Genomic DNA, 12,174 nt, shown 5'->3' with positions numbered 1-12,174 from the left:
ACAGTTAGTGCAAGGTCCAGCCCAGAGGTCAGAGGCCTTCATCCGCTTCTGTCTCCTGCACTGATTGAGCAGGTTAAATTGGGACATCAAAATTGTAATACACACCTGAAACATTGCATTTACAAATATTTGTTCATTTACCACCTCTTTTTAAAATACAGGCCCAGGCCTTTTTTGATTATGAGCCACTGGTTAGAATTTTTTTTCTTGATGTATACTCAAGGCTTTGGCTACAGCTATCAGTTTCAATTTCTTTAACGTAGAGTGAAAAAATAGTTTGAAGCCAGTCTGAGTGCAGAATCCTTTCAGGTTTTTAAGATGTTTTCCCTTCATTCTATATACTTAAAAGTCATCAGTTAGCACAGTACTGAATTAAACTGCTTACAATTGCATATAGCTGGTATGAGTGGATCTGGAGCCAAATGCAATGGACAAGGAGTATACAAGGAGTATATACAAGGAGTATAGTCATTGGTGACTAGACGAAGCATACAGTACAGCTCTGGAGGCAGAAGTTCTTAGGTGGGCTGGGGAGTCGTCCACCAGCAGTAGACAGGTAGCATCTAGAGGGCCGGTCAGTCTGGCAGCTGGGGTAGTAAATCGGCAAACTGGAGATCACCTGTTCATCTGGGGAGCTGGTTAGGTAGGGTTGCTTAAGAGAGCTTCTGTTCTCTCTTACTCTGCTCACTTCTCTGTCTCCGAGGCCCCTAGGGTTGTATAAATACTGCAGTGTTCCCACCCTCTGGATCATAGAAATCATGTATCTCAGTTTCTCAGTATGAATTCTTTGCCCTTCATTTGGCTTTGTATTTACATTTTTTTATTTTAAAAATTTTCAGACATTCTCAAACTTATAGGAATGTTGCAGGTACAGTATAAAGAGCTTTTTATCCCCTCAATCATTTGAGAGTAAGTTGCTGAGTTTCTGTCCCTTCAGCCTTGAGCAGTTGAATGTGTATTTCTCACAAACAGGGACATTCTTCTACCTAACCATAGTTCAGCCATCAGAATGAGAAAATTAATATTATGCATTAACATCTAACTCTCCGACCCCATTAACATTTTGCTAAATGTCTCAGTAATGCCCTTTACTATATATAAAATTTAAAAATATCTTTCTGAGCAGGAATTATAACCAACTCTGCCTTTACTGCATACATTTAAAATAATGGTTTATTCCTTTAGTCTTGGAGGAGAAAATGGCAACCCTCTCCGGTGTTCTTGCCTGGAAAATCCCATGAACAGAGGAGCCTGGTGGGCTGCAGTCCATGAGGTTGTAGAGTCAGGCATGCCTGAGTGACTGAGCATGCATTCCTTTAGTGCTCTCACTCTTCTTAGAAAGACAGTCTTAGATACAGGAAGATTTTTTTTTCTCCTATGTCAAAAGTCCTTTAGAATAGAATACAAAAAATTCTCTATCTAGTTTATTAAATCAGATATTTACCAAGCCTTCATTATGTTTCAGGCTCATAGCCACAAAACCACGGTGATATCTCTAAATATCTTAAATGTTTCCTTTCTTGATTTAAAACATCACCTAATGTATTAATGGTGTCAAGACTGTGTTTAGACCAAAATGTAAAATCATATGAAATTTAGGTTTGCAGGTCTCATACTACAAACTCCAGGTTTTATTCAAAGTAATAATTTCTCTTTAACCTATAGCTGTAGGGAATAAGGTAAAGGAAAATTTCCTGAGGAAATTCTTCATTTTATACTTTCACTGTTTCTTCATACAGGAGTTTAGACTACGACCTGGATTTAGACTCTTGTTTCTTTGTCCTGTGAGTAATGTGCCCAAGAGACGATGAGCCACATGAGTACCGAACAGGTGTGGGCATCGCTGTCTGTGTCTGAGAGGACATGCTTCTGCCCTGAGTGTCTGGTGTTCTTTACCCAGTGATGCTTCCAAAAAGAGCCCTTTTGGGTTGGGATTGCAGTTTATGGAGAGTGACAGTACTCAGTCCTGGCTTGTACTTTCTAGGGCCTCAGAAGCTCAGGAGTTGGCCCAGGAAGTTCCTAGACCAGTGGCTTCTCGCAGGAAGGGGCCAGGGTTTGCGTCATCGCTTGTCACCTTGCTGGCATTCACACTAGGCTTTACGATGAGCCTGTGCTTTTGGCAGTCCTTCATGTGAGTCATCCGCTGGTCCTCCCTTCAAACCTTCAGTGCCCGCTGTGTCACGGCCACCGTGCTCGGCACATGTAAAGATGACTAAGGCACAAGTCCCTCTCTCTGAGGGGCTTCAGTCTAGGGAAGGGAAACCAGAAAATAGAGTATTCTAGGTGCAGTGACTACTGCATTATGCCTGTGAAGGATACTCAATGGGTCCAGGCCTAACAAAAATCTTTGTAAAGGGCATTGTAAAGTCTCGGTTTTCATGACAACGTGGAGGTGAGTGGTGGGGCTGGGGATATCTGAGAAATGACAAATATCTCTTTCAAAAAGTGGGATGTGATATTAGCCTGGCTGAACATGTATCACCCCAGTAGTTATCAGTATTAACTTGACTGTTCTGTGAGTTAGAAGAGTTTCCTCTCTTTATTCCCTGTTCTATATGCTTCTTCATCTCATACAAATTTCCCAGTGAAGCTGTGCTTTCTCTTGAAGAAAGAAAAAGCAGATATCCCTAGAGACCATGAGCAATGGAAAGAACTGAGCAGGGAGCCGGACGTAATCTGGGCTCTGGTCCTGGCTCTCCCGTTAATTAGCTTTGTGACCTTGGGCAGGTCACTTAACCTTTATGAGGCAGTTCCTTCAAGTGTAAAATGAAAATAATTCTCCCTTGGCTGTCCCATAGGTTTGAGGCTGTAGTTTACAGAGTGTTTTCATATACATGAATAGTCTTCCTTTTGTTATTTATGTGTTTTTATTTTTAATAAACCTCCTTTAAATGCGTTCAGATGTATGTAATTTGATCTGTATTAACACTGGTAAAACTAGGCAGATAGCTAACTAGGTATGTAATTGTACAGCTGCCTTTCTCACTGCCCTGAAAAATATATCAGTTATTTTTCCATTGAAAGAAATTTCATTTCACCCTTTAGAAAAATTGCTATTCATGTGACTTCTTAAAGGAGTATCCTGTGGTTTGCCTTTAGTTGAAGTAGGAGTTATGTATTTATTTTTCAACTTTTGTCTTCATAGGATCTTCAATGATTTGCTGCTCTGGGAACCAACAGCTCCTTCGCCAGTAGAGACATTTGAAAATATTTCGTATGGTATTGGGCTTTCAGTAGCCAGTCAGCTGATTAATACCTTCAGCAAGGATAGTTTTAGTCCGTTTAAATCTACAGTTCACTATGGTAATATATTTTAGATTTCTTCTGAATTAGAATGCCTGGTTTACCAGTAAACAAAGTAGTAACCTTTTAAATTGATGGATTTAAAAATGTTTGTTTGGTGTTCCCCATTTATAACAATATTTTATTATATCTTTTACTGACATAGTATTTTCCCATTTCTGTTTATTAATAATGTTATTAATTAAATGTTATATTTATAGTGATAGTATATACACTGTCTGAAGTTCAGTGGTAGAGAAAAACATAGAAGGTACATTTTTATTATCATACCTGATTCTTTGTAAAAATAAACAGGTAAAATGAATATTCTTGTGATAATGTTCAAGTTTGAATGTCCTTTTATTTTAATAAGCTGTTAGAACAGCTGTAATTGTGCCATTTATTTCTCATAGATGAGGAAAGTGGATCTGAGGAGGAGACTTTGCAGTATTTTTCTACTGTTGATCCCAATTATCGTTCTCGTAGGAAAAAAAAACTAGACTCCCAGAACAAGAACTCACAGAGTTTTCTCTCAGTTCTTCTGAGTATTAATCATGGGTTAATTGCAGTGTTTACAGATGTAAAGGTAAGGATTTACAGATCTAAAGTGATTTTTCAAGTGCACCTCATTTTAAAACTACCATGATACACCCAGTCAGTCATTGAGGTAGTTTGAGGTTGTTTCAGTGAGTGATAAAAGTCAGTTTTCTGAGGTGTGCCATGATGACAGCAGCTTTGGAAATTTAGCTTTCATGGCAGATCAAAAGATAGACATTATATGAACCTTCTAAACATGGCAGTTGTACTCTTGAAGTGGTAACAGTAATTTACCTGTTGTAAAGGAGGATGCAGGACGGGATCATTTGGCTGAAGAGGCTTGACCTAGCATTTTTCATACCACCATGTTGGATGGTTCAGGAACCAGACAGCTTGGCCGCAGTGGGGAGATCCTCCTGACCTGAATCAAGGAGCATCTTGAGGGTCCTTCTTACTTTTCTACACTTAACTAATGACTTCTCTGTGTTTTCTGATCTTCTTATTAGCAAGATAATGGAGATCTGTTGGAAAACAAGCATGGTGAATTCTGGTTAGAGTTCAGCAGCGGTTCGTTACTTTGTGTGACGAAGTATGAAGGCTTCGACGACAAGCACTACGTGTGCCTTCACTGCGGCAGTTTCAGCCTCTACCACAAAGGTGGGGCAAGTGTGGAGAAGGTGTGCTTGTTCACTGCTGGTTAGACGCGTTTAAATCTTGCTTAATAAAATTTACTGAGAACAGAAATCGATATTAGAAATTATTTTCCATGGGGTGTCCTATTCCACTGGCAAAGTAATAATTATTGTAAATTAAAAGTTGGCTTTTATGTTCTTTTTTTGCAATGACTTTATTGAGATATAATTCACATTCCATGCAATTCACCCATTGAAAGTATACATTTCAGTGGTTGTTAGTATTTCATAGAGTTGTGTAACCATTATCATAGTCAACTTGAGAACATTTTCATCACCCCCAAAAGAAAGTCTGTAACCTTCAGTTGTAAACCCCCGAAGTCCTGCAGTCCCCTCTAGCCTTAAGAAGTGTTAGTCACTCAGTCATGTCTAACGCTTTGTGACCCTGTGAACTGTAGCCCTCCAGGCTCCTCTGTCAATGGGATTCTCCAGGCAAGAAATCCCTCAGTCAATGGGATTCTCCAGCCATTCCCTTCTCCAGGGGATCTTTCCGACTCAGGGATCGAACCTGTGTTGCCTCAATTGCATGCAGATTCTTTACTATCTGAGCCACCAGGGAAGCCAGCCTTAAGAAACCACTCATTTATTCTCAGTCTGTATGGATTTGCATATTCTGGATGTTTCATGTAAATGGAATCCCACAATAGAAGATTTTTTGTGATTGGCTTCTTGGCATGATGTTTTCAAGGTTAATCCAAATGTACCAGTGTTTCATTCCTTTTTTACTGCCAAGGGATAGCCCATTTTATGGATATACCATATCTTATTATACACTGATCAGTTGATTATTTTCTCTCAAGTGGTATTTCCTTTTGGTAGTACATACAGAATATACTGGTCTTTCAGTACATTCCTTGTGTTACTTCATGAATAGAAGTGGGATACTTGGACATTCTTAATGTTTATCAGATTTCCCTATTTAAGTGTAACTTCCTTGACATTTCAAATCTCAATTTTTTGTTTGTAAACTTGAAGATTCACTTATTCCAACATTAGTAGAGAAGAATGAATTATTAATGCCAAGCTAGTTCTTGGTCATTTTGCCTCCAGGGTTATGTTATGTTCAGTGGAAGAACGTGGATTTTTGTTTGGGTTACAGAAGTTCGTGAGTTAATTTCATGTAATCATTCTGTTATATTGTCCCCTCATTGTGGATATAGGCATAGTGGATGGAGCAGTTCCTTCTACAGAAACACGACTGCCTAGTTCAACCCGCCCACATTGGTTAGAACCTACTATTTATTCCTCTGAAGAAGATGGCCTCAGTCGAGCTTCTTCAGATGGTGTTGGAGGAGACACTTTGAATATGCTGTCTGTTGCAGTTAAAATAGTGTCTGATAAATCAGAGTCCAATACAAAGGTGTGTATTTTATACCATCAAATACTTGTTCTTGATTTGATTCACTTCAATTTAGTCTCTCAGTCATGTCTGACTCTTTGCAACCCCATGGACTGCAGCACACCAGGCTTCCCTGTCCATCACCAACTTCCAGAGCTTGCTCAAACTCATGTCCATTGAGTCAGTGATGCCATCCAACCATCTCATCCTCTGTCATCCCCTTCTCCTCCTGCCCTCAATCTTTCCCAGCATCAGGGTCTTTTCAAATGAGTCAGTTCTTCACATCAGGTGGTCAGAGTATTGGAGCCTCAGCTTCAGCAGCAGTCCTTCCAGTGAACATTCAGGACTGATCTTCTTTCGGAGGGACTGGTTTAATCTCCTTGCAGTCCAAGGGTCTCTCAAGAGTCTTCTCCAACACCACAGTTCAAAAGCATCAATTCTTCAGCTCTCAGCTGATTCAAGTACTAGCTAATAAAAATGATTGCATAAATATAAGATATTTGTTTTCTTAGAAAAACTTTTCAAGTTTTAAACTAGAAGGTCATGTAGGTAATAAACATACCTTTTTGTGTTGTTCTGTGTAGGAGTTTCTCATTGCTGTAGGGCTAAAAGGAGCTACTCTCCAGCATAGAATGCTTCCTTCTGGGCTTAGCTGGCATGAGCAGGTAAGACAGCTGGGACGTATGTATTGATTTATTTTTTACTCTGTTAGTATGTACTGCACTTACTGAAGAGTTCACAAATCATAAATGTTCAGTGCTCATTGAATTTTCATGAAGTAAATACTCCTATATAAACATTGCCTCTTATGTTAGAAAATAGGACATTATCACCACCCCAGAATGTAATTGATTTTTTACCTTAATGTTTGGTTCTTAAACATCTCGAAAACAGAGTTATCTTCTGTCATTAAAGGGACAGGACCAATACAGTGCCTGTCATAGAGGAAAATAAATGATGTGTTGACTTGCACTTATAACTGTATATTCTTTTTTTTCCTTTTTTAATAACCATATATTCAAGTATCATAGTTTCAGAATTATTCCCTAGGCCAACAACATACATTGAGGCATTTATAAGGATTTATGTAATAAATTTCCAATGTAATAACTGTATTTGGTTAATTATATTTTTTCAGAGGAAACTTTGGGTAAAGTTCACTCTTCTTTACCTGAGAATAAAAACTGTACTCTATGTAATTCTTGTTCATTTTTCTTAGAAAGAGAAACCTTTTCTTTGCTTTTGGAAAATAAGTTGTTTTAAACTTAAATGCTTTCAGAAACATCCTGAAACATAAAGTGTATATAGAGAGGGGATAGAGAGATGGTTAGTCTGCTGGCTGTCGGTAAGAGAGAGATTCAGCCTAACCTTTTAATTTAGATAGAAATATAGGAGGGTAAATGGTGGTGAGAGGACTGGTTTTCAGACCGACCTGGGTATAAATGAACGGGAAAGGAACTTCTCCCCACAGTGGGTTTACAAAAAACCAGAAGGAGAGTTTTAAACAGACTTTAGGAAAAAAATTTTTATTTATTTATTTATTTTTTTCAAAAAAAATTATTCCAAGCAAAATCATGTTGATGGTAGATTATACATACTTTTGTAGTTTCATAGGAGATGATTTTTCCAAGATCCCTGTAGCAGTGTGATTGTTATATGAATCTCTTCATTTCAAATCCTAGTTTTGCAAATACTTTTTGAAGTAAATTCCTTCAAATGATGATTTTTTTTTCTTCTAACATTATGATTTTTCATTAAATGGTTGATTTTTTTTATAAGCTATTTTATTTCATGTTGGTATTAAGGATATCATATCAAAACTCTTTTTTTCTTCTAAAGCAGGGCATTTTATATTTTTGTGATTATAGATTTTATACTTCTTGAATATTGCTGATGAACCTGTTCTGGGATATAATCCTCCAACTTCATTTACAACCTTTCATGTTCATCTCTGGAGCTGTGCACTTGATTACAGGTGAGTTCCTAAGTGGAGCAAAATAAAGTTTTACTCTTTAAGATATGTACTGAGTTTTGAAAAAAATATTCAGTAGAGTTAAGGTTCAAAATGCTCTTTAAAGGGGTTTCTTTTGTTGTGACAGACTAATGTTCTCTTGTTTCTGTGTCATATTAGGCCTCTTTATTTGCCAATCCGATCTCTTCTTACTGTTGAAACATTCAGCGTTTCAAGTAGTGTCGCCTTGGATAAATCATCTTCTACTCTCAGGTACCATATAAACCTCACTGTCCACTGAATGCAGCTGTTCAAAACATACCTTTAATTAAAGTCTCAATTGTGTGTTAAAAGCAACATTCTTTTACTGTTAGTCATGTTCCTTTATCTAAGTTTTCCATTTTTCTTTCTCAGGTGATTCATCACATCTCTTCAGTTCATTACTGTATTTCATTTTTTAGGGTGAAAATTAACTCTTGAGATTGTTAGTTTACTTTTTAAAACATTTATGTATAAACTTCCTATAAGACTTGATGCACTTTATTTTCCTAATTTAAACTTTGTGATTTGGTCATCTATTAAAACTGCTAAAAATTTAGAATTAATTTGAGCAGATGTTTAATCTCAGTCACACCATTTAAATATTTGTTACTCATAAACAGTGAGTTTTAAAGAAAATGTTCGATGACATTTATAAGTTAGAGTCTTCATATGACTTTGATAACATTTATATGAGATAGAATGGTACAACTAAGTGATCATGCAGCGTATATTTGAGGTTAGTTTTTCAGGTCTTGATTTTATCTTTTTTTTCTCCCCAGAATAATTTTGGATGAAGCTGCTTTACACCTGTCTGACAAGTGTAATACTGTTACTATAAATTTGAATAGAGGTAAGAGTTAAAAAAAACAGTATCTAGGATAGATGAATGCAGTTTTATTTTTTGTATCTCAATATTTTTTAAATATTTTAACTCTGAAATAATGCCATGAAATTAAAAGACGCTTACTCCTTGGAAGAAAAGTTATGACCAACCTAGACAGCATATTCAAAAGCAGAGACATTACTTTGCCAACAAAGGTCCGTCTAGTCAAGGCTATGGTTTTCCCAGTAGTCATGTATGGATGTGAAAGTTGGACTATAAAGAAAGCTGAGTACCGAAGAATTGATGCTTTTGAACTGTGGTGTTGGAGAAGACTCTTGAAAATCCCTTGGACTGCAAGGAGATCCAACCAGTCCATCCTAAAGGAAATCAGTCCTAAATGTTCATTGGAAGGACTGATGCTGAAGCTGAAACTCCCAATACTTTGGCCACCCCATGCGAAGAACTGACTAAATTGAAAAGACCCTGATGCTGGGAAAGATTGAAGGCGGGAGGAGAAGGGAACGACAGAGGATGAGATGGTTGGATGGCATCACCAACTCAACGGACATGAGTTTGAGTAAACTCCAAGAGTCGGTGATGGACAGGGAGGCCTGGCGTGCTGCAGTCCATGGGGTGGCAAAGAGTTGGACACGACTGAGTGACTGAATTGAACTGAAGGGTCTTATCAGTTTGAATATTGTAATACCAGTTTGTAATATCACTAACATTGATGAAATGTATCAAATTATATATACTTAATTAATATAAGGCAAATTTTGTTTCTAACTAAAAGAGAACTGTAGGATTTTTGTAGGTTGAAGCTGTATTTCCATTATAAGTATTTGCAGTACTGCCTGCCACAAATTTTAAAGAAATGCTAGTTTTATTAGATGTCTGTTGGATAAGCATTTTTTAAAAGTTATACTCAGATATTTTATTAATTAAAATTTGTTTAGATTATGTTCGTGTGATGGATATGGGACTTTTGGAATTAACCATAACTGCAGTAAAGTCTGATTCCGATGGAGAGCAAGTAAGTTATTAAAATAAATAGATATTTTTACTTGAGTATTTTTATTTTATAGAAGAGGCTAAAAACATACTGAACTTTTTTCTACTTGCCTAAATTTGGTCAGAAATAGATAAAATATTTTAAAATTAAGATTGAGTTATAAATACATATTTCCTGTGGCAAAACAAATTATATTTTATTTAATGTAAACCTCTGCGAAAATGTTTCTTCTCTTGTTTTGGTAAACGTTCTTATCCTTTTTTTCCCTCTTTCCTGTCCAGACTGAACCGCACTTTGAATTGCACTGTTCGAGTGACGTCGTCCATGTTAGAACGTGCTCAGACTCTTGTGCTGCTCTAATGAATCTAATTCAATATATTGCAAGCTATGGGGACTTACATGCCACTAACAAGGCAGACGTGAAGCCAGGAGCTCCTCAAAGAAAGGTGAAGGTACAGCCACCAACCATATTCTTAAGAAATCACTAGCCCGGCCCGGTTCCATCCAGATGAGTGGCATGGGGACATTAGCGAGGTCTTCTTGGCAGTTGTAGGGTAAAAAGGAAACTGAAAAATCATCTGTCTGTTCCTTAGTTTTAAGGCAGTGGGGCCTAGAAAGGTGATTCCACAGGCCTTTTGGGAAAACAGTTCTGCTGTTTGATGCTCTTGATTTTAGAACGTTCATCTTCTCAACCAGCAAACATTTTCCCAGACTTAAGTTATTTTTGTATGTCCTCAGGGAAGAAAGAAAACATTTATCATCATGCGAGAGCCTGTTATATGCAAGTTGTATGTAAAAATGCTATGAGAAAGTAGATGGCAGGAATTAGTATTATTACCAGAAGACTCATTTATGTGATATTCTCTTTCATGTTTGAAAGGATCCAATTTTGAGTATACTTTCTCAATGTGATTTCCTCTTACCCAGCACAGTCAACAGGTTAAAGGTTATTATCTCTATTTTGTAGATGAATAAGTCAAGACCCAGAGAATTTAGGGAATTTACCCTAATTAAGAGCAGATACAGCCACAATATGCCTATGTTTCGATTCCCAGTTCAGGGCTTTCCTGTGCCCCTAGCTGTCACTTCTTTGCCCTCTATGTCCAGATTGAACAGTGTCCGGTTTGTTTAGCGTTTTCTGTTTTTCAGTGTTTTCATTCTTCTTCGTGGCCTCTTCTGTGGACAGAATTCTCAGCCCCCTCAGGTCAGTAGTCTCACTAACGATCTGACAGGCCTCGTGTCACCTTTCCCTCAGGCTGATCTTACTCCTCATTTAGGTGACACTTCTGTTTTTGTTTCCTTGTTCCTGCTATTGTCTCGTTGATAATAAAGTGATTGATGACATACTCTCCCTACTGGTTCTTCTCTTTTTAAAAACAATTTCCAGTTTTTTTGTTGTTGTTCAGTTGCTCATTTATGTCCGACTCTTTGCAGCCTTATGGACTGCAGCACACCAGGCTTCCCTTCATTGTCTCCTGGAGTTTGGTCAAACTCATGTCGGTTGAGTCAGTGATGCCATCCAACCATCTCGTCCTCTGTCGTTCCCTTTCTCTTCTCACCTTCGGTCTTTCCCAGCATCAGGGTCTTTCCCAGTGAGTCAGTTCTTTGCTTCAGGTGGCCAGAGTATTAGAGCTTTAGCTCCAGCATCAGTCCTTCCAGTGAATATTCAGGGTTGGTCCCCTTGAGGATTGACTGGTTTGATATCTTTGCTGTCTAAGGGATTCAAGAGTTCTCCAGCCCCACAGTTCAAAAGCATCAGTTCTTTGATGCTCACCTTTCTTTATGGTTCAGCTCTCACCCCCACACATCACTACTAGAAAAACCACAGGTTTGACTCTACGGACCTTTGTTGGCAAAATTATGACTCTGCTTTTTAATGTGCTGTCTACGTTTGGCATAGTTTTTCTTCCAAGGAGCAAGCATCTTTTAATTTCATGGCTGCAGTCATCATCTGCAGTGATTCTGGAACCCAAGAAAATACAGTCTGTCACTGTTTCCAGTGTTTCCCCATCTATTTGCCATGAAGTGATGGGACTGGATGCCCTGATCTTCATTTTGAATATTGAGTTTTAAGCCAGCTTTTTCACTCTTCTCTTTCACCTTCATCAAGAGGGTTTTTAGTTCCTCTTGCTTTCTGCCGTAAGGGTGGTATCATCTGCGTTACTGAGGTTTTTCATATTTCTCCTTGTAATCTTGATTCCAGCTAGTGCTTCATCCAGCCCAGCATTTTGCATGATGTACACTGCATAGAAGTTAATCTACAGTTTATTAGAAATTATTTTAAATTATCCCTTCCAAATGGAGAAGGAAATGGCAACCCACTCCAGTACTCTTGCCTGGAAAATCCCATAGACGGAGGAGCCTGGTAGGCTATAGTCCATGGGGTTGCAGAGAGTCGAACATGACTGGGCAACTTCACTTTCACTTCCAAATGAAATCTTTCCATTTTAGAGTCATGCTGACATTTTAAATGCATGATTTGGATTTAATGAATCC

The 12,174-nt window shown here is 37.9% G+C and overlaps 1 protein-coding gene across 7 annotated transcripts in view; it reads left to right on the top strand.

Moving 5' to 3' along the window:
• Nucleotides 1-12,174, top strand: part of ATG2B (autophagy related 2B) — an 80,064-nt gene that overhangs the window by 37,814 nt on the left and 30,076 nt on the right. For 3 of the 7 annotated variants that reach the window (XM_027521558.1, XM_027521555.1, XM_027521562.1), the window contains 12 exons: nt 1,985-2,131; nt 3,146-3,303; nt 3,696-3,868; nt 4,326-4,476; nt 5,672-5,871; nt 6,435-6,515; nt 7,719-7,825; nt 7,982-8,074; nt 8,623-8,693; nt 9,623-9,699; nt 9,960-10,130; nt 10,865-10,882. In XM_027521558.1, coding sequence (XP_027377359.1) covers nt 1,985-2,131; nt 3,146-3,303; nt 3,696-3,868; nt 4,326-4,476; nt 5,672-5,871; nt 6,435-6,515; nt 7,719-7,825; nt 7,982-8,074; nt 8,623-8,693; nt 9,623-9,699; nt 9,960-10,130; nt 10,865-10,882 — 1,447 coding nt within the window. The remainder of the gene's footprint in view (nt 1-1,984; nt 2,132-3,145; nt 3,304-3,695; nt 3,869-4,325; nt 4,477-5,671; nt 5,872-6,434; nt 6,516-7,718; nt 7,826-7,981; nt 8,075-8,622; nt 8,694-9,622; nt 9,700-9,959; nt 10,131-10,864; nt 10,883-12,174) is intronic. The other 4 variants (XM_027521559.1, XM_027521557.1, XM_027521556.1 and 1 more) reach the window with 4 other exon arrangements.

The sequence above is a fragment of the Bos indicus x Bos taurus genome, chromosome 21, assembly GCF_003369695.1.
Source record: "Bos indicus x Bos taurus breed Angus x Brahman F1 hybrid chromosome 21, Bos_hybrid_MaternalHap_v2.0, whole genome shotgun sequence".
NCBI classification, from domain to species: domain Eukaryota; kingdom Metazoa; phylum Chordata; class Mammalia; order Artiodactyla; family Bovidae; genus Bos; species Bos indicus x Bos taurus.
The sequence above is the reverse complement of the archived record's forward strand: the minus strand, read 5'-3'. Positions and strand labels throughout refer to the sequence as shown.